Raw genomic sequence first — 22,866 nt, 5'->3', positions numbered from 1 at the left:
CTAACCTTATCACAAAATTGACCATGTCGGAATCTCAACACAAACAACGCGCTCAATACCTCTCTGTAATCCAGAAATTGGAATGTGAAGCAACCTTGTCTGCTCCCCTCTAGCAACGATGCAACTTTTTAGGCGGCAGAACGCAGGCAATCTTTTAGACTCATTCCAGATAGTATAGCCCAAGGAAGCAGCAAAACCTCTTTTACCCCGCACAAGCCCAGATGCGTTTTCGATTGTCCGCAAATAGTTGAGCACCTTTCCACACGGGATCACACAATAATTTTTCACACGGCTTTTTCTGATTTACAAAGAGGATTAGAATTTATCACGGTTGTACCCACGAACAACACATCCAAATTGTCTATTTGTGAAGGGATCTCAACATCGACGATTTTGTGGTGCAATGGTCTTAATGAATTTTCATCAAATCCACAGTAACATTGTTAAAGTAACAGATTTTTTAGTAGGACGCTTTACTGGAACCGCATTGTTGGCAAGTTCTTTCAAGTCGATTTGGTTGATTTATTGTTGATAAACATACCACGAATCCAATCCACGAGGAACTACGGTTTTTATGAATAAAGATGAAGAGAATAAAAAATAACCTCAGAAATAGAATGAAAGAAAAATGAAAAAGGAACATTTTTGAAGCGTTGTTAGGATTACGAGCTTCTTTGCACAATGAATGAAGACGAAGCCTACGTAGGGTCGGAAGAACTTCGATATGTCAAGCTTGCGAGTGCAAAGCATGAATAACACAATAGAATGTAAATATTCTGCACTAATAACTAATCAGAGCATTGCATGAGAAACTATGAGCTCTTTCTTAGTCTGAGAGAATAGCACGAAGAAGCTATTCAGGAAAAAAGCCTAGATTTCTTATCTTTTACACCATTTTGCTAACATACATACCGTTGTTATTATTAAGCATTTTCAACTAACACCCTCTCCTTCAAAAATTTAAGGAACCATATTTCAACATAGATAAAAAGAACTACTCTCGAAAATTCAAAAAAAAAGTAAAATTTAGAGTTTTTAAGCTAAGCGTTCAAGGTGAGAAAAAAGAATCCACTTATAATTTCGTGCTTACTTGATGCTCTGGAAGTTACTTCCCTTCTCTTGGTCCCGCTGCGGATTTTTGAGGGAAATATTTTTTGAACTGCTGTATGCATACAATACATATAATTAATACATGTGTCTACGGAAAATTTCTACCGTTATTCTAGACTGACAATCTAGGCTTTTATCATGAAAACCTCATTTTTACTGAGAGATGCTGATGTTATTATATATAGCGAACAACTCCTTCCATTATTTTTTTACATTCATTTCTTTCGATTCACTTTCGTCCTGTCCTCAGCCATAAACAAATGTGCTATACTCTCCATCTATGGACCAGAAGCACATAAGACTAATGTGAGTGAAAGAAGCGTTCTCGGATCTCAAGGAAAAAAGGAGACTAACGGGACAGAAAATGAGAGGAATCTAAAAAAATTTGAAATTATTCTGTGTACAGTTTCTAGCTTGATGGTTTAAACGTGAGTTTTAGGCCATTGTCTATGCCTATGTCTCAGATCATAGAATTAAGGGAATCCCATTTCTCAGGTTTGAGATTGTTGGCCTAAAACTTACGTTTAAACTATCAAGCTAGAAACTGCACACAAAATTATTTCAAATTCCTTTAGAGTAACGGAGCGGTTTTTCACTGTGAGAAGGTTTGGACCTTTTAAATATCTAGTAGTATTTTGCAATTACTGTTGCATTTTGCGTCATTACCATTTGTAACTGCTTTTCATTTGACATTCCACGTAAGCATTCGTTTGTGAGCTTTCGATTTGTCCCAGAATGTGGTTTTTCCAGAAAATCAGCATTTGAAGTAACTACGGAATAGAATCAAACACACCTTCGTTTTGATTCGACTATATTTCTGCTCTGTAAGCGGAATAATGTGTAGAATGTCACCGTTAGCTTCACTAAGACTACAGCGATAAATGTTGCTAGTAAGGGCTACAACCGCCAATATACCGCTCTGCTTCGAGCACAGCCGTTTGCGTAAGTTTCTGGTCACTTTCACCCGACTATGCCTTTCATGACTTCAACGAGATTGAACGGGGGATTCGTGGAGAAATGGTACTTCAAAAAGAGGACAACGAAACATCGTGCTTCAGAAACATTTCAATAAAAATGTCAACTAACAAAGCGTACTGTCATTCTTTAACTCATAAGGGAAAATGAGGAGGAACAATGGCGTTGCATTGAATGCTTGTAGAGCTCTGACACCGTAATGTGAATTACGAAAAGAACGATTGATCAGCGAACCTCCATTCCTCGGTTTCTTGCTAAAATCTGACGCCATTAAACCAAAGGAGGCAGCGTATTATGTGCTTCGTCCTGTCAATGATTACTGTAGCGATATCCTTTTATTTAATAACAGTCATTAGGTATCTAATCAGTATCTAATCTTCGCATTCAGCTAATTGTGAAGTAGTTATTGCTTATTAAAAACTATTTGATTTGAATTAGACCCCTTCAGTTTTACTGAGACAACGCTTATAAATTCTAAAACAATTCATTTCCGGATTGATTTCTTTACTTTTGGTTCTACTAATTCTGATACCAAAGGGGTCGCAAAGGTTGTGTTTGGGATCTTTTGCAGCGTATACTCGCCTTCATTCATTTACTAATTAATCAAATCGTTACTGATTAAATATCTGTAGTTAAAGTAGAAATGGACAGAAAGTGAGGTCAAAATTCCAGATCTCAAATTCGCATGTGTCGAGGTAATGGATATACCACAGCTTTCTACTGTCTTTTCAAGAATCCGCAAACCTTGTGCGAATTTTGCCAAAACTGACCTCCAGCAATTGTCTGCTTGGTGATACCCTCGCTAAAATCCGAACCTGAGCTTTAAACTATTCACTGACTAAATGATAAATTTTTTACGACCAGCTGAAAACTGCGTAGATTCGAACACAATCGCTCACATCAAATGCACATCCAAATCAGGTCCTTTGAATGGACTTTACTGCATCTCTGAGAACCGCGAAGCACCCGAAGTGCAATACAACAATTCTACATTTAAAAAAAACTACATTGTCGCGATTCTTCTTGACAAAGTACTGCAATCACGATGTGATTTTGCTCGGTCTCGGAGTTTCTGGCGGAACTTTATAATTTGCTCACTAAGCTAATGCAGGAAAGAGTCGGTATTTCAAAGAAAATTGATGACAAAGTAACTTAAAGGCAACATACCACGAGATTGCGTGGCACAAAAACCGCAAGGAAAACGCAGAATTTCGGCTTGTACATGGTTTGGCCCATCCTTTCCTAATCGTTGTAAAAGACGACATGGGAACCGCTTTAGTTCCTGCGAAGTACGCAGGAACGCGCACCTTTTTACAAGCTACAGTCCCCTCAGCTTCCTATTTATTGATTTCATATGGATAGGCAGGCAAGGATACATAACTAATCTTCTCGCTAGTAGAAACGGAGTGCGCGCAAGGGTGCAACTGATTTCGTAGGATTTTTTTTAACACAATTAGGGAAAGATGAGTGGAACATCGCTGGTCTCCGTATTAATCCGATCTCAAAAGTTTTGCTGAGGTTCCGCACCACGTTGAAGTCGCTGTCTTCAAGGTTTGTGATAAAATCACTTTTACTTTCCTGAGGACTGCAGCCACGATAAAAGTGGCTGCGCAAGAAAATGCAAAAAACTTTAATACGTTTAGTCTGGAATTGTATGGACCCACGTTACTGTAAGTGAGAAAGAACGGCTATAACATAATTTCTGGGCACTGTTCCATCATATTATATACCAGTCTGAATGTCCGGCTTTAGCCGGACATTCAGACTGGTATATAATATGATGGTTTTAGCTTCCCTCCGCTGGTTTTAGCTTCGCTCCGGTTCACTGATCAATGAAAGTTGATAGTAGTGGTGTTTTCTGTAAAATCAGATTTGCGTTTTTATAACAACACTTTCCTTCTCTTCTTTATATTATAAATTACGGATTAAAGATTACGGAGTTTTCCTACCAAATGCGTCAATTCTACATTTGGAGAATATTCTACCATCAGCTACAAACACTCCTTTGATGCCAGAATAATATAGATGCAATTTGAAAGCATTACTCGAAGTATGGATATTCCTCCTGATTTCCCTCAATAGTTATCACAGAATGATGTTTTGACATAAAATGACGTGAAAGACATCTTAATACTAACAAAGATAACGTTCCACCTCAGATCACATAAACATCCTGCTACTATTTAAGCAGCCGTTTTCATGCGCGTTTTCACTTTCTGAGAACGGCATGCTACCAACTTGAGACGAACGAAGAAAGAGATAGATACGCGGAGGAGTCATGAAGGTGAAAAGCAACGCGCGCAATGACCACGGCTATGAAACGGCTTTAACCATTTATCTTTTGCGACATGCACGCGAAGTTATTGCGCACCATTTCGATTCCGCGGGAGCCGTCTCACCCCACGTTATACCTATCTGGCGCCGGCGCACCAATCCGACGCCGGTGGACCCGTCGCACCCCCTCCTATAGGTATCTGGTGCCGGTGGACCCGTCGCACCCTCTTCTATAGGAATCTGGCGCCGGTGGACCCGTCGCACCCCCTTCTATAGGAATCTGACGTCCGTGGACCCGTCGCACCCCCTTCTACAGGTATCTGGTGCCGGCGCACCAATCCGACGCCGCGGGACCCGTCGCAACTCATTTTTCGAATTTCGTGACACACAGACAAAAACAGGGCGGGTGTAGTGTAGAGGTTAGAGGTTCCGCTTCCTGCACGATCGATCGGAGGTTCGAATCAGCCCTAGTGCTCACCAAGCCTTTCATCCCTCCGGGGTCGATAAATTGGTACCAGACTTGTCTGGGAGGATAAAAACACTGACTTGGCACATCGGCTAGCCACCGCAAGTCATTGTATAGGCCAGATACACGTTCGTAAACCTCAAACGATTCTGAATTGAAGTGAACGTGGGGGCGCATCCCAAGTGGATTGATTAACGCCAGAAACTTTATCCAGTTACAGACAAAAACACACACACACACACACACACACACACACACACACACACACACACACACACACACACACACACACACACACACACACACACACACAAGGACTAAACTCGTTATTATATATCATGATGTTTCCTATTAAAAGTGTTTTTATCCTCCGAGACAAGTCCGGCACCAATTTATGGATCCCAGAGGGATGTAGGGCATAGTTCCCAATAGCGGTTTCGAACCGTCGATCGTGCAACCACGGAGCTCATGGCAAGTGTACTTCACCCACCCCGACTGTATCCTTCCAGTTATCCCACCCTATCATGATCATGATCATGATATATAATAACGGACTTATTTAGGCGACGGATCCACTGGCATCGGATTAGTGCGCCGGCGCCAGTTGGCTACAAAATGGTGTGATACGGGTCCCACGACGTCAAAACAGTGCGCAATAACTTTGTGTGCATGTCGCAAAAGGTAAAGGTTGCAGCCGTTTCATAGCCGTGGAAACTGAGCGCGTTGCTTTTCAACTTTATGACTCGACGCCGGTGGACTTGTCGCACCCCATTTAATAGATATCTTGGGGTACGACGGGTTACTGCTTTTCGGGTCCACCTGCGTCGAGTTCTTGCCTCAACGCCAGAAAGCTATAAAATGGATTTCGACGGATTCAGCGGTGTCGGGTTGGTGCGCCGGCGCCAGGTAGCTAGAATATGGGTTGCGACGGGTCCCACCACGTTGAATTCCTGTGTCGTGGTGTGGAAGTATCGCGCAGTAAATTCGTGTGCATGTCGCAAAATGTAAATGGAACGTTCCGAATGCTTCATAGTCGTATCCACTTTCCGCGTTGTTGTTCACTTCTACGACTTCTCCGTCCTTCAGAAAGTGGAAGCACGAGTGCTAACTGCTGCTTATATATAGCCAACTGTTTAAATGATCTGATGTAACACGGTATCTTTAGTAAAAGTAAAAGTAAAAGTAAAAGTCAGTGAAATCTTTATCAGTAAAACATCATTCTGTGATAACTGTTGGGAGAAACAAGAGGGAAACCTATACTTTGAGCAATGATTCTAAGTCGTGTCCATATTACATTGGTATCGGTGGAGTGCTTAAAGGTGATGTTTGAATATTCTCCAAATGTGAAACTGACGCGTTTCTGCTGCAAATCCTACCTCACGCCTCAAAGCGGCGCAGCGGTGGCCCTGGCCGCCGGGCAGCTATGGTGGCGAGACTTCGTCTCGGCAGGTTCAACCATGCCACAAAGGTGTCCGGCTAGTAGCCCGGTCCTTAGGCCACGGCTACAGGTTAGCTAAGTGAGGGGTAGTACGACGATTTCGGTGACAGGCTGCTAGCTAACTAGTGCGACAAGCCGACCGAGGACAACACCCCCGTCGCGTCATACTGCAAATGTCTACTATGTGTTCTTCAGAAGCTAGGGCGTACCCCAGAAGCGACGCGCATTGTCCTCGCCCGGGCGATGTGGCAAATATGCGAGGGCTACCGGCTAGAGGACGGAGCCGGCCAAAGAAGTTAGTCCGCCATCGCCAGCAACATTCAGTGCGCTTGGTAACACTTAACATTGGGACGTTTACTGGAAGAAGTCGTGAACTGGCAGACAGTCTCAGAAAACGCCGTGTTGACATATGTTGTGTACAGGAGACTCGCTGAAAAGGCTCCAATTCAAGGGAATGAGGCGATGGCTACAAGCTCATCTACCACGGCACATCAAATCGCAATGTTGTTGGTATCATATTGAACGAGTCGTTTAGAAATAGCGTCACACCGATGGATCGACTATCGGATCCACTTGATGATGTTTGATGGCTGTAAAAGTAGATGCAGGAGAAGTGGAATTGCCAGTCGTCTCTGCTTATGCGCCACAGATGGACTGTAGTGAAGAAGAGAAGGGTGCTTTAGGGAAGATCTGGAGCAGTACGTCCAATCCCTGGAAGACGAAGAAGTACTCCTAATCGGAGGAGACTTCAACGGACATGTCGGTTCTCGGAAAGACTGGTTCGAGAGTTGTCATGGTGGATACGGTTTTGGAGCTCGCAACGACGACGGGTTGCGAATCCTGGAATATGCTGTTGCGAGTGACTTGATCATTGCTAACACGCAGTATCGGAAAAGAAAATCGCATTTGATCACGTACACCAGCGGCGGTCGTGAAACACAAATAGATTTCTGGATGTTACGCCGACGAGATCGCCGACTTTTGCAGGATTCAAATGTCATCCCTACAAACCATGTCGCTGCCCATCGCTCAACGTTGGATATGGAACACACCGATATCGTTAAGGGAGCTGATGGAGTCCTTCTGCGCCGCCCTAGTCAGATCCTGGAGAGGTGGCGAGAGTACTACAACCACTTGTGTAACGAAGAGTTCTGGCATCCTCCTATCCCTACTGTTCCCAGCTTCGAGGGTCCTGTTCTACCAATTACTGCCGTCGAAGTCAGTGCTGCCCTCGCAAAATGGAAGTCGAACAAGGCAACCGGTCCTGATGACATACCTGCTGATGTCTGGAAATTGCTAGGAGATCGAGGGTCCGTGTGGCTTGCAACTCTATTTAACAAAATCGTTGCAGAAGGACGGACTCCAGACGTTTGGCATACTTCCGTGACCGTGCCTGTCTGGAAAGGGAAAGGAGACATTGCTGACTGCACTTCGTACAGGCCTATACGACTGCTGTGCCATACGATGAAGGTTTTTGAGGGTGTCCTGGAGGTTCGTCTGAGGAAAATTATCAGCGTTTCACTCAACCAGTGCGGTTTTGTGAAGGACTGCAGCACTATAGAGCTATCCATGCTGTCCGTATCCTTCTGGAGAAACATCGAGAGAAGAACCGCAGTGTGCATCTTGCTTTTCTCGATCTCGAGAAAAGATAACGAAGGAAATCCAGAAGCAGCATCCATGGTCCCTACTCTTTGCCGATGATGTCATGCTCGAGTCGGAGTCTCGAGATGATCTTCAGAAACAAGTCTTGGAAGGATCGGCTGCGGCAATATGGATTGCGCCTCAACACATCAAAAACTGAGTACATGGAGTGCGGACCAATGATAGAGGATGGTTCAATTCGTGTCGATGGCACCGAATTGAACAAAGTGGACTGTTTCAAGCACCATGGATCCAAAGTGACTTCCACTGGCGACATTGATCAAGAAGGTCGAGCACGTGTTAATGCATGGATGAAATGGAAAGTAGCAACATGCGTACTGTGCGACAAGAAAGTCCCTGTTCAACTGAACTCGAAGATCTACAGGACGGTTGTGCGTCCTGTTGCCCTTTACGGATGTGAGTGCTGGCCGACGACGAAAGCCTTGGAAAGAGTGTTGCACGCTATGGAGATGCGGATGTTAAGGTGGACGATAGGTGTAACGCTAAAAGAGAAAGTATCCAACGACATTGTGCGCTCCATCTTCGGCGTCGTCCCGATAACTGAGAAGATGAAGGAGGCTCGATTGAGATGTTTCGGTCACGTCTTGCGGCGAGAGGAAGATTCTGTTGCCAAAACCCCACTGAAGCTCGACGTTTTAGGGGTGAGGCCGCGTGGGAGGCCAAAGATTCGCTGGTTAGATCGTGTGAAGCTGGATATGATAGATGCGCATTTATGTACGGCTGATGCAATGGATAGAACCAAATGGGAGACAAGAAGCAGAAAGGCGGACCCTGCAACAACGCGGGACAAACGCTAGGAAGAAGAAGAAGAAGAAATGGAACTGACGCGTTTCCATCGTTTACAAAGAAAGCTATGGAACCCCTAGCCTATTCTTCCTTTAAGAAAAAGAAGAAAACGTTGTTAAAGAAACACAATCCGAATTTCACAGAAAATGTCACTATTATTGATTTATTTTTACTAATCAGTGATAGCGAGCGGAGCGAACACGGCTTTAGCGCTCAGACTGGTTGTAATATAACTGAAAGGACGTAGTTAGAAATAATCATGACCAAACAGTGCAACTAAACCGCTTCTTTGAACGCGTAGCGTCACTATGTTATGATTAGCGAGGAATGTTTCGCTTTGTTCTGTGTTTGATCGTGAGCAGCAGAAACGGATTGCAAATTTCTGCTACTGTTGCCGTACAAATGGAGAAGAAATATGTTTTATGAAACAGATCAAAACCACATCAACGAGCATAAGCTAGACTAAAGTATGGTAGTACCAACTACATTGCAAATGTTTCGATGTGGACTAAAGTTCAAAATGAAGTCAAAATGGGGAATTTGTCATTCAAAGCGAGATGAAATATTTCGCGAAAGATAATAAGAAAAAGTACGATAATGATCTGCACCTACTGTCAATTGAAATACGAACTGAACCCAGCTCTATTCTACAGTTAATGAAACAAAAGTACGTTTAAGGGAAGAACATCGTGTAAACGGTGATGTTCATCAGACAACTCATCTTTCTAAGAATGTCTGATTTAGAGTCGTTTCGATTCTTCATCTTCTTTTTTACGCTTGTAAAGAAGGCACAGTGTGAAAAACACAATATTTGCACAAATGAGTAGAAGTAACAGGAGACCGAAAAGCAGATATAAGGCGAGATTTGCTCTGCAAACAGTTTTTGATTGAACAGGTTCATCGGAAAAAGACGTATGAAGCAAAATGTTCCTACATATCGCCTTCAACATTTTCGGTCGTTTTCTCCTTATTTCCATCATCTTTGATTTCTGCAGGGTTCTGAAAGCATCACTTTATTGATATGTCTCTACGTTATTGGAATTTGTTACTCCAGGCAGAATATGAAGAGGTAACGAATTGGAAAGATGAAAACGGCACTCCACTTGAAGAGATTCTAATTCAATTTCAATTTCAATTTCATATGACACAGTCCCACTTGAAACAGATATACCTTGGTTCCGGTAGGAGGCACAGTCTTCTTTACAGTGGAATCTCCTCTCTCACTTTCAGTAGTAAGCTTGGGTGACAACGTCTGAACCATTTTCCAGTAAAAGTAGCTGTTCTCTAATAAAATTACGAGGAAAACCAGAATTGAATAGTCAGAATTCTTGATCTCAGTCTCCTTGTAATGCTAATTAATTGAGGATAGATGTTTGCGTGATTTCACCCCTTTAGTTATCCGATGGAGGTCCCATCTGCGAGCGCTGGACCACGAACTTCTACAGTGGAGGTCATGAGATATTGCTCCATGAATCAAGTGTGCAGCTTCGGTGCAGTATCCATTGATCATAATAGTGAAATCTACAGAAGAAGCTTTACATAAACACCAAGGAAAAGATTCCAGAACGCGGCCGGAAACAGCAGTAGAGTCAAGTTGAAATATTCATTCCCAGAACACAGCTGGTGTCCTTTCGGAGATCACTCGATTATTGTTCATTAACAGCTACAAACAAACATTTTCGAATACGAATGTAATCGAAGCAAAGGCTGACTCTTATTCTCTCCTCTTGATTCTTCTGACCGCAAACGGCATTTTCTAGCGACATATGTTTTAAGTTCATTTTCAATATATTTTTACTAGCTTACTCTTTTTTGTGACTCATTTTTATACTACCAACTTCAGATTCAAGAGCAACATCAGACCGTACAATTAAGAATTGTTAGAAACTCTGTTTAGACAAGACTGATCGTTACATGCAATTGGCCCTATCTTCACTAATCGCAATCAGGTATTTGAGACTACGCTTTGGGACCGTACGAACTGTGTAACGCACACCGTTATTTGGGCCCACCTTTCCACATACTGCAGGTCCAGCGCCGTGCTAGATCCCATACCCTGGTAGGTCAAACCCCTGAGCAGAAAATGATATCTCTGGCAGCAAACATCCGTCTCGTAGCGTAGAACTGCCGGTTACTGTCGAATAAACTCTAACAAGCTGCAATGTCTCTTGCATTTGCATGAAACATCTACTGGGGTGGTGCTGACGAAAACTTTCTTTTTGCAACAGGCTGGGCAATAGTTATGAGGAGAAACTACAACAACGTGGTGGATGAGTTTGGATCAACGTTGTCATGATGTACGATTGGGGGTTGCAGAAAACTCAAATGCTGGATAGTGAGTGCTCACGCCCTCATGAAAACTGCTGAGGTTCTTAACAAGGACGCATTTTATGATGATCACATTACGTTTATGTCTAAGATATCAAGGCAGCAGACGGTAATTGTCGGAAATGATGCGAATACAAGTGTTGAAGAACAATCCGATGTGCTAGGAATATGGTACTATCTCACGAAGCGAACAACGAGTTGTAAGTGGAAGCCGTCTGGTAGCTCTTTCCACGCAGACGAACTTCATCATTATAATAACGTTCGAGATGAATCATCGACGCTATCCGTTTACGTGGCAGATACAACCACGCTAACGCCAGAAGAGCAGCGGAAGTGGAACATGTCGACTTTTAAGCTTCAGCTGCGACTAGGTTCTAACAAAGGACATCCCTTTGTCAGGCATCCAAAAATTGGAGCTCTCTGGGACATCGCATTCAATTCTGACCACCGTCCAATCCTTCTCAGCTCGAAGTTATAGCTCCAGAAGAGAAGTAATGCAGTTCAACCGAAGTTCATCTCGGCAAGACTAAAGGAAGATGAATGAATGTTGAAAGAAGTCTCGCCAACCAGTGACAATCAGAATTGTATTACGGACCAAGAAGAGAGTGAATGTCGTTGATCATTCCCTAAAGGTATTCAGGAGGATGCAAAGAAAATGCTCCGGTTTTGGAAACCAGGATGAAGTTTTCTGCATCTGCGGAGAAAAGATCTACGTCAACCAGGAGAAGGAACCGTACATCTGAAGAGAACATTTCAACACCTTGATGAACCGGCTTCCACCGTCTATCTCTGAACACATCCCACGACCAGCATTCATCGAAATCAACGGACAACCACCGGACCACTTAGCTAAAGGTTCTGACCTGTATCTGAAAAATAAAGGACGGAAAATTTGACGGAGACGATGGAATTAGCGCAGAAATGCTGAAATCTATTCCACCTTCTGTGATTCCAGAGCTGATGAAGATCGTTCGTTCAAGATGAATTGACGAAAGAGTACCTAGTGAACCCACGCTATCACAGTTCCCCTCCACAAGAAATTCTCCGTCGCCAAACACAAGAATTACCTAGAATATCACTGGCTTACAAGGTTTTGGAGTTGGTCATCCTGCATCGGCTTATCAAACTCCATTAAGAAAGTACCTGCCATAAACAAGTTTTTGCACTGGTTGATCTGCTAACTCTGACTAGGCTTTCACTGTTAGAAAGGTGATCGAAATGTGGCAGTGGCATTCGAAACCTATGCGATGCATCTTCCTGACCTTCGAAGCCGCTCTCGATTCTCCTCACATAGACCGCCTCTTGAATGCACTCCGCGCCAATGTCTTTTCAGGAAAATGCATCCGCCTTATAGAGGACATGAAGAGAAGAACATCAGGTGCTATTCGAGCTGGATTTACTCCACCGCTTGAAGTGGAAAATAAAGTAAGACAATGGGCTGCCGCGGTACGTTTCTTTTTCATCTTTGGCGTCGATGACATCATGCGAACAACTCCCCGATGATGTAGTTCCTGCACTATTTGGGAGTCTCTTCGTCATCCTAAAGTAGGCCGGCGATATAGTAATATTCGCTTTTGGTGGAGCAAAGTTACAACATGTTGTTGACCTTGTATCGAAATTACCTGCGGGCCACGAACTGCGACTCCTACCCGATAAGTGCAAGCAAATATGGGTCTTCTCGAGACCCTCAACAAGAATCAGGGTGGACGGACGGTCTTAAGAACTCGTAGACGAGATCTGTTATTTGGGACGCTGAAACACGATGGCAGCTACAAGAAAGATATTCAGCAAAGCTGCGCTAAAGCTAGTTCGGCATTGAACTCATAGATCAAGTGCCTGTGGTCGATCCTCGTCGCCAATGAAGTCAAGCTATGAGAATAAAGATAGAGATAAATTTTCTGGCGTTAATCATCCCGCCCCTCCACAACAGTTTACCGTCTCATTGTGACGTGGAGGTGAACCTCGGCGTCAAACTGCTATGCACAGCGGAGATTCCTAATCCGGCAGGGTCTCCCAAGGAGTTCGACGCATCCGACATTCCAACTTTTCGGAATCGGAAGCCTAGCTAAAAGTAAACACTGCTAAGATTCACCACCGTCCTGGAAAAATGTCGCAGGTGGCTCACTGATCCATATAGGTTGGGCCTATGTGGTGAAAGCTAAGCTCGCCGGGGAAGGGCTGCTTAGTTTGGGGAAGTCTTTTTGCCACGACAGCATATTCACTGTCTCAGTACCCTGCACACTGGGCCCTAGCGTCTGAGACGTCGGACGGTATGGTGACCGGTGAGAGGCGATCAAATCTTAGGTTGCTCAGGATGTCATTGATTCTGGACCAAAGCGACACACGCACGACTCACCATGGAGACTGTCTCAGACTGTGTACTTGCAACGCGAGAGTATCCACAGACGTTGACCTGCAAGCTCTTCCCGCAGAGCGTATCAAATATCACGTGATTGCTCTGCAGAAAAGCAAGTGCGGAAGGAGCGACGTACGACAGATAAATGACGGAACACTCGTCATTCGTGGAGAGAAGATTCCGTCGCGAAATTTAGGCGGTGTTGGTTTTGTTGTGCACCCATCCATCCTGTTGATCCTCACGAGATCCTGTCACCTTGTCTGGCCATTCATCACCTTCGTCCTCTGCGCCAAAAACCCATCAGTATCATCAACGGCTACACACCTACATCAGCAGCTCATGAATCCGAATTGGACGCGTTTAACGAGGAAGTAATCCGCAACGAGGAGTCCTTCAACAAATCTGTTGTCGGAGGCTTCAACAAAAATTAGGAAAGGCCACAGAAGAGGATCACGATCGGAAGATTAGTTTAGGCGACCGGAATGAAAGTGGCAATCGCCTCGCGGGCTGTTCTCCGCCGCTCACCTCTTTCATGGGAACTCTCTATTTCATGAAGAAAGATCATCATCGACATAGGAATCGCCCAATGGCGCGACTCGTGCGGAGACCACATACTCACCAACCGGAGGTGGTGTCTTTTTGACTTCTCAGTAGTACCACTTTTTGTAATGGTTCTGATCACCGTCTCCTTCGCGCGAAAATACGAATTAGCCACACGATGGAAAATAAGATCAGCAACGAAGGGGAAAAGAAGTTGTCTGCGATGATTGCGGACTCCTTGTCCTAATGTGACAGAGCACATCGAGGAGGACGCGAACGTGGACTACGAGATGCTGCTCACAGGATTACGGGCCTGTGCTGCCAAGAAGCCGCGCACGACAATCTTGGATCGAATTTCGAAGAACACCAAGGAATTGTTGGAAAGAAGAAGAGCTTTGAGGCTTGATCCGAATGCATCGCACATTGAGCGGTTAGTAGCAAACACTAACTGCAGATAAGCGTTGCAGGAGGATCTTTTGAAATACACACGGAAGAAGATTCTGGAAGCAGCACAAAGAACAAGGAATCTAAAGAAGTACCGCAGGGATCTCCGCGAATATATTATTCCGCTAGCAGTCTTGCTGAGCGAAGACGGGACTCTCACGTTTTCTCGTCGTGAGATGGAAATTATTACGGAGAGGTTCCACTCAAACCTTCTCCGTTCATCAACTCCTGTGTCAAGCCCGATCATCCCCACTGGTGAAGCTCCACCACGGACTCTCCCTTCGGAAGTGCGAGTCGCTATCAAGAGCATTAAACCTGGCACAGCCCCCGGACCTGATTTTATATCAGCAGACTTTCTTCGGGCTGGTGGTCATCCACTTCATGTAATCTTAGCAGCGCACGTGACATTCTACCTTTAGAAAGAAAGGATCCGAGACCAGTGGAAAACCTCGCGAGCCGTTCTTATTCATAAGAAAGGTGACCGAGAGGACCTTCGGAACTACCGTTCGATATGCTTGGTGAGCTTGTTATAACAAAGTATTCACCAGAATCATCCTCACTTGCATATCTAGGACGCTGGATGAAGCTCAGCTTCAAGATCACCTTGATCACCTTGACTCCCGTTGATCTTCGAGCTGGTCGAGCGGGCGCCAGTAATTCTTCCATTTGTCCCGGTCGCGTGCCAGAGTAGCCCAGTGGTTCCTCCTTCCGCGTGGGACACGAAGAGCATCATATTTTTCTTTCAAGGACTTCGTGAAGAAATCTGACCATCGGGTCGGCGGTCTTCCTGTAGTGCGCTTAATATCGCGGGGAACCCAGTCGCTCACGGCTCTGGTCCAACGGTTGTCATTAAAGCGCATCACGTGTCCGGCCCACCTTATTTTACTTTCCTTCGCAAACGCGGCGGCGTCTCTAATCTTCGATCGCTGACGTAGGAGAGAACTTCGAATCCCGTCCCTCACTTGCGTGAAACGGGATACTCCTAGCATCACTCTCTCAATTGCGCGTTCAATGACGCTCACCGCGTTTTCTTCCTGCTTGCGAATTGCCCAGGTTTCCGAAGCATAGATCAAAGCAGGAAGTACGGTGGTGTTGAAGAGGTGAGCACGGAGCCGGGTGTTCCTGGTCTTCTTCACTACATCCTCGATGCTCTTGTACGCTCCCCAAGCCGCTCGTCTCCTCCTGCCCAGCTCGGGGGTCAGGTCGTTCATCATGTTCAGTTCCCGACCCAGATAAACGTAGCTGGTGCACTCGGATATGTTCGTTCCTTTGAGCGTGAATGGGGCATCCGAGACGCATCCGTTCCGCATGAACATCGTCTTTTGTAGATTCAGCTGAAGACCGATGCATCCACATGTTTCGTCGAATTCGGTCAGCATTCGTTCCGCTTGGCTGATGCTAGGTGTTACCAGTACGATGTCATCAGCAAAGCGCAAATGGTGTAGCTGCCGACCATCAACCTTCACTCCCATGTCGTCCCATTCCAACTTTCGCATTGCGTTCTCGAGGGTGGCTGTGAATATTTTGGGTGAAATTGTGTCACCCTGTCGGACCCCCCTCTTCACGTCAATGATGATGTTCTTGTAGAATGGCGAAATTCCGGTCGTGAAGTTACTGTACAACTCTCGAAGTACCTTTATATATTGAGTAGGGACGCCTTGGTTGTCCAAGGCTTCCACGACCGCTTCCGTCTCAACCGAGTCGAAAGCCTTCTTTAAGTCGATGAAGGTGGGACAGAGCGGCATCTTGTACTCTCGTGATACCTCGATGAGTTTCGAAACAGTGTGAATGTGGTCAATCGTGCTGAATCCTTTTCGAAACCCTGCTTGCTCGCATGGCTGTCCTTCATCCAAGACTTTTTCAATCCTATTAAGGATTACTCTTGTAAAGAGCTTGTAGATGACGGACAGTAGGCAGATTGGGCGATAGTTGCCGATGTCATGTGGATCTCCCTTTTTATACAACAACACGGTCTTGCTGGTCTTCCACTGTTTAGGAACCTTGCATTCCGACAGATAACGTGTGAAGAGCCTCGCCAGGGTGTTGATGAGTACTGGCGGAAGGCTCTTCAGGTGTTCTGGTCTTATTCTGTCGGGACCGGGTGCCGTACGATTTCTTACCGACATGATAGCATGTCGTATTTCGGACGGGAGAACCTCTGGAATGACTTGTCCATCTTCCCTCAGATGGTGAGGAGGCAAGTGGACATGGCTGTCGAAGAGATCAGAGTAGAAGTCGTAGATGATTTTCTCCATCCCCCTTCTCGATGCAATGGCTGTTCCCTTTGGGTTCCGGAGAGCAGTCATCCTCGTCTTGCGACTGGCGAAGTCTCGACGGGCATAGCGGATGCTTTTCCCCGCCTCTGCAGCTTCAGCCAGCACTTCTGCTCTTCTCTCTTTAAGGTCTTCCTTTATCGCCTCTCGGCAAAGCGTTGCGAGCTCGGACGTGAGTTCTTGGTTCCCTGCGGCTCGTGCTGCTCCACGCTGGCGTATCAGCTCAAGAGTTTCAAGAGACAGGCGCCTCTTGGTGGTTTTAAAACTCTCAGCCTTCTTCGCGCAGTCGTGAAGGTGTTCGACAAGCCGATCATATTCCTCGTTGTCCAATGCGGAATCTTCCCAAAAGCCGGCTAGCGTAGCGAAGAGATCCCAGTTGATGGTAGTCCTGGGATTTCTCTCTCTGAACTTGGCGGCTTTCTCTGCTCTCCTTGTGAAGGAAAATCTTCCTCGGAGGAGGCGATGGTCCGATCCCGTGTAGAACTTTGGTACAACACCGACGTCCGTCAGGCAGAACCTTTTATTGACGATGATGTGGTCTATTTCATTACGGTACCCTCCACCGGGTGACTCCCACGTCCAGCGTAAAGAAGAGGGCTTCTGAAATTGCGAGTTCCCATGGATGGTCTTAGTCGTCATGATGAACTCGGAGAGCCTCTCTCCCTGGTCATTCCATTGTAGGCCGTGGGTCCCGATGTGAAGTTCCTCCGGCGTTCTTCTTGGGCCAACCTTAGCGTTGAAATCGCCAACTATGACCTTGTAGAAGGCATGATCTTCTTGGTAGAACTTCTCCAGGTCCATATAGAAAGCTTCGACTTCTTCTTCTTCGTAGCTTGATGTTGGAGCGTAAACGACGAAGATAGTCAAAGCTGGTATTGGGCCACATCTTCTCATCCGCAGACGTCCGATTCGGGTCGTAAGTTGTTCAAAAGAGTCGATGTTCTTTGCCATACTCGTGTTGACGAGGACGCCAACTCCACCAACACCTCTACTGTCGCATGTTCCTAAGAACAGTTCTTCTCCAGTTTCATATACGGCGTTGAGAGGGTGACGTCGTCTCGTCTCGGTCAGTCCGATGACGTCGTACTTGATCTTCTTGGCTTGCATCATCAGATCTTCGATGGCCGCTTCCGATGCAAGCGTACGTGCGTTATAAGTACAGATCGCCATCCTAGTCCTTTTCCGTTTTGGTAGCCTACATGACTCCTGCAACCCCGTCCTACCTGGCGCTACCGTACCAGGCTTTCCTCCGGAATCAGGAGACTCTTTTCTATTACTGTGTTTTGCTTAAAATTTTAAAACCCATGGGCAGGTTGCAAGCCTCTCGTCCCATGAGTTTCTGGGAGAACTTTCGTTCTCCCGGTGTGGACATGTGGAGCTTATTTGTTGGAGGCGACTCCAAACCGCCTCCTTTGCACCTCCCAGTCACTTGATTGCAGGCTTTTGGCCGGACCGACGTGCGGGATACAAGGATGTCATGAGTCAGTCCTGGCTCAGCAGAAACAGGGAGTCCATCCCCTGAATCCACCTGCGTCTCTGGGCAAGCGCAAGGTCGCTTTTGGTCCGCGATTAGCCCCCTATCCGCCACCCGGGGACGCGCCACGTAGCCTCGCGACTAACCGGCTGTGATCCCTCTAGTGAGGGAGATCCGTGGCAGCTTCAAGAACAAGCTGAATTTCGTCAGGAATTCAGCTGCTTGGACCACATCCAGACCGCGTCGAGGGTCATAGAGGTTTGCTGGGAATACCGCCTGCCCCTCGTTCTAACCTTCGTCGACTAAGAGAAAGCCTTCGACAGCGTAGAGACGAATGCAATACTGTCAGCGCTGGTCGATCGAGGTGTGGATGCTTCGTATGAGAGGACATTAACCAATTGCTACGATCGATGCACCACGAAGATACAGCTTTTCCACCGTTCCCTCACCATACCCATTGTAAAGGGGACACGACAAGGCGATACTATATCGCCGAAGCTGTTCATGGCTGCATTACAATGGATAATGAAATCACTTTTCTGGAAATAAAGGAGCATGCATGTTGATGGAAGAACCTTCGTTTCGCGGACGACTTCGTTCTCTTTTCGAACAGTACCAATGAAGCAGAAACGATGTTCAACGACTTGAATGAAGCAGGGAAGAGAATAGGACTGCGAATAAACAGAAAGAAGACACAGTTCATAAAAAACACCCACTGCGAGGACGGAGGAATACAACATGAAGGCTCCCAAATCGTGGAAACTTCGTCATACGTATACCTCGGACTTTCTATGACCATGGAAAACGACTTGAGGAAAGAACTGAATAGAAGAATGAGAGCAGCATGGGCAGCATTCGCAGCCGTCTGGGAAGCTATGGACCAACTGACGGACCAAGATCTTCGTGCCCATCTGTTCGACTCGACAGTCCTTCCAGCGCTCTGTTACGCAGCTGAGACGTGGGCAGACAGTGCTGTCCCGTCTAGAAAGCTACTAACTACTCACAGAGCCGATGAGAGATGCCTTATGAAGTTTAACCGGCACACACAACAGTAGCCGGTCTTCGCAGCACCGATTTAAGAGGAATGTCCCGTCTTCGCGATCCAGCGGAATATATTAGGTTGAGGAATAAGTTCTTGCCGTTTTAATCGATCGTTTGTTTACAGCGATTCTTTTGTCGTAAGGCCAATCGTAATATACCATTTTAAAGAGGTTTTTCTGCTCTACAAACCTGTTGTAACCATTTTTTCGATAACTAAATGTTGCCTTAATTTCAGGCCTCTGAAATGGACATTCCAGGCGGTAAAAAACAACATTTTCGACACCTTCTTTACTTCGCCTTTCGCCGAGGTCAAAAAGCCACCGAAGCTGCTCGGGATATTTGCGCCGTGTATGGAGAGGATACTATAACTGCGAGGACTGCTCGAAATTGGTTTGCCAAATTCAAAAATGGCAATTTCGACCTGGACGACTCTCTCCGCTCTGGTCGACCTTCTGACTTCGACGAGGATAGTCTCAAAGCGCTTTTGAAGGAAGACGGCCGTCGATCAAGTCGGGAATTGGCCGAGAAGATGTACTGCGACCAAAAGACAATTTTGAACCATCTTCACTCGTAAGCCGAAAAACTCGGAGCTTGGGTACCACACGAGCTTACCGAAAGAAACAAAGAAAATCGCCTTCAAATCGCAGCCCAACATCTCGCCCGACACCGGGCAACAAGGAAGCAAAGGAAGGAATGGGTGGCTCCAGGAGGCACGCCAAAACCAAGAGCGAAGCAAGACCTTCATCCCAAGAAGACTATGATCTGCGTTTGGTGGGATTGGGAGGGTCTGGTGCATTGGGAAATGCTGGAGAAGAACAAGACGGTCGAGAAAAATCTCTATATAGCCCAGCTTCATCGAGTAAAAGAGGCTATTCAACTGAAAAGACCTCATCGACGAGGCCAAGTCATCCTGCTTCACGACAACGCACGGCCTCATACAGCAAACATCGTCAAAGCCGCCCTCCAAGAGCTCGATTGGGAAGTCCTTCAGCACCCACCGTACTCTCCGGACCTTGCCCCAACAGATTATCACCTTTTCCGCTCGCTGTCGAACCAAATGCGAGGTGTTACCTTCGACAACAACGAGGACCTCGAAAATTGGCTCAACAACTTCTTCGAGTCCAGGCCCGGCGGTTTTTGGCAAAACGGTATTAACAAGTTGGTCGAGAGGTGGGAGCAGGTCGTAAACAATGACGGAGAATACATAATTGATTAATTGCTTGTTATAATTGTTGTAAAATATCAGGATTTTTCAATAAAGAAAAAACGGAAAGAACTTATTCCTCAACCTAATATATCGAAAGCAAAGCATAGATGGGCCGGTCACATCATGAGAAGAATCGACGATAGATGGACTAAAAGAACGCTAGAGTGGATCCCAAGAGATGCTAAACGCAATCGAGGGAGACCGGATGGATTAGCTGAATAGCTCAGCTGGATACGGCTCAAGAGCTTAAGAACATCTTGGATGACAATGGGAACGAAACGAGTGAAAGAGATGCTGGGGCCCGCACGTCCAGTGAAGACAGGTCATCTAAGTATCTAAGTAAACAAGTAATCAGTCCGCTTTGAATGCGGCTCCACATTCACTTTAATTCAGAATTTGAGGTTAGCGAACGTGTGACTGGCCTAAACAATAACTTTCGGGGGCTAGCCGATGTGTCAAGTCAGTATTTTTATCCTCCCAGACAAGTATGGTACCAATTTCTCGACTCCAGAGGGGTGAAAGACTTGGTGAGCACTAGGGCGGATTCGAACCTCCGATTTGTTGTGCAGGAAGCAGAACCTCTAACCGTTACACTGCACCTGCCCAGCTGCGAGCATACCTAACCGCAATTTGCCCTATCATAATGTATGAATCGGAGACTTGGGCAGCATCGTTAACGGTGGTGGGGAATCTCGATTGCATGGAGAAAGCTGTTTAGACGACTGCTACGCTGCTTTTGTCTGATGGTGTGTCACAACGAAGAGCTTTCCTCAGAAGTGGATATGGTGAACTGACGGATGATCACCTTGATCATCTTGACTCCCGTTGATCTTCGAGCTGGTCGAGCGGGCGCCAGTAATTCTTCCATTTGTCCCGGTCGCGTGCCAGAGTAGCCCAGTGGTTCCTCCTTCCGCGTGGGACACGAAGAGCATCATATTTTTCTTTGAAGGACTTCGTGAAAAAATCTGACCATCGAGTCGGCGGTCTTCCTGTAGTGCGCTTAATATCGCGGGGAACCCAGTCGCTCACGGCTCTGGTCCAACGATTGTCGTTAAAGCGCATCAGGTGTCCGGCCCACCTTATTTTACCTTCCTTGGGAAACGCGGCGGCGTCTCTAATGTTCGATCACTAACTTCGAATACCGTCCCTCACTTGCGTGAAACGGGATACTCCTAGCATCACTCTCTCAATTGCGCGTTCAATGACGCTCACCGCGTTTTCTTCCTGCTTGCGAATTGCCCAGGTTTCCGAAGCATAGATCAAAGCAGGAAGTACGGTGGTGTTGAAGAGGTGAGCAGGGAGCCGGGTGTTCCTGGTCTTCTTCACTACATCCTCGATGCTCTTATACGCTCTCCAAGCTGCTCGTCTCCTCCTGCCCAGCTCGGGGGTCAGGTCGTTCATCATGTTCAATTCCCGACTCAGATGAACGTAGCTGGTGCATTCGGATATGTTCGTTCCTTTGAGCGTGAATGGGGCATCCGAGACGCATCCATTCCGCATGAACATCGTCTTTTGTAGATTCGGCTGAAGACCGATGCATCCACATGTTTCGTCGAATTCGGTCAGCATTCGTTCCGGTTGGCTGATGCTAGGTGTTATCAGTACGATATCATCAGCAAAGCGCAAATGGTGTAGCTGCCGACCATCAACCTTCACTCCCATTTCGTCCCATTCCAACTTTCCCATTGCGTTCTCGAAGATGTCTGTGAATATTTTGGGTGAGATTGTGTCACCCTGTCGGACCCCCCTCTTCACGTCAATGATGATATTGTTGTAGAATGGCGCAATTCCGGTCGTGAAGTTAGTGTACAACTCTCGAAGTACCTTTATGTACTGAGTAGGGACGCCTTGGTTGTCCAAGGCTTCCACGACCGCTTCCGTCTCAACCGAGTCGAAAGCCTTCTTTAAGTCGATGAAGGTGAGACAGAGCGGCATCTTGTACTCTCGTGATACCTCGATGAGTTTCGAAACAGTGTGAATGTGGTCAATCGTGCTGAATCCTTTTCGAAACCCTGCTTGCTCGCATGTCTGTCCTTCATCCAAGACTTTTTCAATCCTATTAAGTATCCTATCACTTTTGTAAAGAGCTTGTAGATGACGGACAGTAAGCAGATTGGGCGATAGTTGCCAATGTCATGTGGATCTCCCTTTTATACAGCAACACGGTCTCGCTGGTCTCCCACTGTTTAGGAACCTTGCATTCAGACAGGTAACGTGTAAAGAGCCTCGCCAGGGTGTTGTTGAGTACTGGCGGAAGGTTCTTCAGGTGTTCTGATCTTATTCTGTCGGGACCGTGTGCGGTACGATTTCTTACCGACATGATAGCATGTCGTATTTCGGACGGGAGAACCTCTGGAATGACATGTTTATCTTCCCTCAGATGGTGAGGAGGCACGTGGACATGGCTGTCGAAGAGATCAGAGTAGAAGTCGTAGATGATTTTCTCCATCCCCCTTCTCGATGCAATGGCTGCTCCCTTTGGGTTCCGGAGA

The 22,866-nt window shown here is 46.2% G+C and overlaps 10 protein-coding genes across 15 annotated transcripts; 6 read left to right on the top strand and 4 right to left on the bottom strand.

Moving 5' to 3' along the window:
* Positions 1 to 6,436: 6,436 nt before the first annotated feature.
* On the top strand, positions 6,437 to 7,964 carry RB195_026548 (uncharacterized protein; the record flags this gene model as incomplete). 2 transcript variants are annotated; one of them, XM_064176886.1, is made up of 3 exons in its annotated part: positions 6,437 to 6,558; positions 6,686 to 6,769; positions 6,947 to 7,964. In XM_064176886.1, 3 exons carry the CDS (start codon positions 6,437 to 6,439, stop codon positions 7,962 to 7,964), a joined length of 1,224 nt encoding a protein of 407 aa, XP_064071034.1. The 2 variants fall into 2 exon arrangements, with proteins under 2 accessions (XP_064071034.1, XP_064071035.1); XM_064176887.1 differs by having other exon boundaries at positions 6,518 to 6,558.
* Positions 7,965 to 7,990: 26 nt separating this feature from the next.
* On the top strand, positions 7,991 to 8,722 carry RB195_026547 (uncharacterized protein; the record flags this gene model as incomplete). The annotated part of the gene is made up of 1 exon (XM_064177031.1): positions 7,991 to 8,722. One exon carries the CDS (start codon positions 7,991 to 7,993, stop codon positions 8,720 to 8,722), a length of 732 nt encoding a protein of 243 aa, XP_064071033.1.
* A 729-nt stretch (positions 8,723 to 9,451) lies between these two features.
* On the bottom strand, positions 9,452 to 10,181 carry RB195_026546 (uncharacterized protein; the record flags this gene model as incomplete). 2 transcript variants are annotated; one of them, XM_064177029.1, is made up of 4 exons in its annotated part: positions 9,452 to 9,581; positions 9,646 to 9,710; positions 9,883 to 9,963; positions 10,149 to 10,181. In XM_064177029.1, the coding sequence occupies 4 exons, from the start codon at positions 10,179 to 10,181 to the stop codon at positions 9,452 to 9,454; spliced, it is 309 nt and encodes a 102-aa protein (XP_064071031.1). The 2 variants fall into 2 exon arrangements, with proteins under 2 accessions (XP_064071031.1, XP_064071032.1); XM_064177030.1 differs by lacking the exon at positions 10,149 to 10,181 and having other exon boundaries at positions 9,883 to 9,972.
* Positions 10,182 to 11,064: 883 nt separating this feature from the next.
* Positions 11,065 to 11,517, top strand: RB195_026545 (uncharacterized protein; the record flags this gene model as incomplete). The annotated part of the gene is made up of 1 exon (XM_064177028.1): positions 11,065 to 11,517. One exon carries the CDS (start codon positions 11,065 to 11,067, stop codon positions 11,515 to 11,517), a length of 453 nt encoding a protein of 150 aa, XP_064071030.1.
* A 286-nt stretch (positions 11,518 to 11,803) lies between these two features.
* On the top strand, positions 11,804 to 14,798 carry RB195_026544 (uncharacterized protein; the record flags this gene model as incomplete). Of its 2 annotated transcripts, XM_064177027.1 has the most annotated exons (5): positions 11,804 to 11,894; positions 12,373 to 12,485; positions 13,270 to 13,321; positions 14,191 to 14,365; positions 14,480 to 14,798. In XM_064177027.1, the coding sequence occupies 5 exons, from the start codon at positions 11,804 to 11,806 to the stop codon at positions 14,796 to 14,798; spliced, it is 750 nt and encodes a 249-aa protein (XP_064071029.1). The 2 variants fall into 2 exon arrangements, with proteins under 2 accessions (XP_064071029.1, XP_064071028.1); XM_064177026.1 differs by lacking the exons at positions 13,270 to 13,321; positions 14,191 to 14,365 and having other exon boundaries at positions 14,403 to 14,798.
* A 189-nt stretch (positions 14,799 to 14,987) lies between these two features.
* Positions 14,988 to 17,822, bottom strand: RB195_026543 (uncharacterized protein; the record flags this gene model as incomplete). The annotated part of the gene is made up of 1 exon (XM_064177025.1): positions 14,988 to 17,822. The coding sequence occupies one exon, from the start codon at positions 17,820 to 17,822 to the stop codon at positions 14,988 to 14,990; it is 2,835 nt and encodes a 944-aa protein (XP_064071027.1).
* A 936-nt stretch (positions 17,823 to 18,758) lies between these two features.
* RB195_026542 (uncharacterized protein) lies at positions 18,759 to 20,383 on the top strand (the record flags this gene model as incomplete). 3 transcript variants are annotated; one of them, XM_064177024.1, is made up of 3 exons in its annotated part: positions 18,759 to 19,100; positions 19,403 to 19,737; positions 19,786 to 20,383. In XM_064177024.1, 3 exons carry the CDS (start codon positions 18,759 to 18,761, stop codon positions 20,381 to 20,383), a joined length of 1,275 nt encoding a protein of 424 aa, XP_064071023.1. The 3 variants fall into 3 exon arrangements, with proteins under 3 accessions (XP_064071023.1, XP_064071026.1, XP_064071025.1); XM_064177023.1 differs by lacking the exons at positions 19,403 to 19,737; positions 19,786 to 20,383 and having other exon boundaries at positions 18,759 to 19,181; XM_064177022.1 differs by lacking the exons at positions 18,759 to 19,100; positions 19,786 to 20,383 and having other exon boundaries at positions 19,412 to 19,741.
* RB195_026541 (uncharacterized protein) lies at positions 19,925 to 20,383 on the top strand (the record flags this gene model as incomplete). The annotated part of the gene is made up of 1 exon (XM_064177021.1): positions 19,925 to 20,383. The coding sequence occupies one exon, from the start codon at positions 19,925 to 19,927 to the stop codon at positions 20,381 to 20,383; it is 459 nt and encodes a 152-aa protein (XP_064071024.1).
* Positions 20,384 to 21,502: 1,119 nt separating this feature from the next.
* On the bottom strand, positions 21,503 to 22,309 carry RB195_026540 (uncharacterized protein; the record flags this gene model as incomplete). Its single annotated transcript, XM_064177020.1, has 1 exon — positions 21,503 to 22,309. The coding sequence occupies one exon, from the start codon at positions 22,307 to 22,309 to the stop codon at positions 21,503 to 21,505; it is 807 nt and encodes a 268-aa protein (XP_064071022.1).
* Positions 22,310 to 22,445: 136 nt separating this feature from the next.
* Positions 22,446 to 22,823, bottom strand: RB195_026539 (uncharacterized protein; the record flags this gene model as incomplete). The annotated part of the gene is made up of 1 exon (XM_064177019.1): positions 22,446 to 22,823. The coding sequence occupies one exon, from the start codon at positions 22,821 to 22,823 to the stop codon at positions 22,446 to 22,448; it is 378 nt and encodes a 125-aa protein (XP_064071021.1).
* Positions 22,824 to 22,866: the final 43 nt, after the last annotated feature.

The sequence above is a fragment of the Necator americanus genome (genome assembly GCF_031761385.1).
Source record: "Necator americanus strain Aroian chromosome Unknown Necator_2022.05.29.01.07, whole genome shotgun sequence".
In the NCBI taxonomy this organism is placed as follows: Eukaryota; Metazoa; Nematoda; class Chromadorea; order Rhabditida; family Ancylostomatidae; genus Necator; species Necator americanus.
Note: the sequence above shows the minus strand (reverse complement) of the source record. Positions and strands in the feature narration are given on the sequence as shown.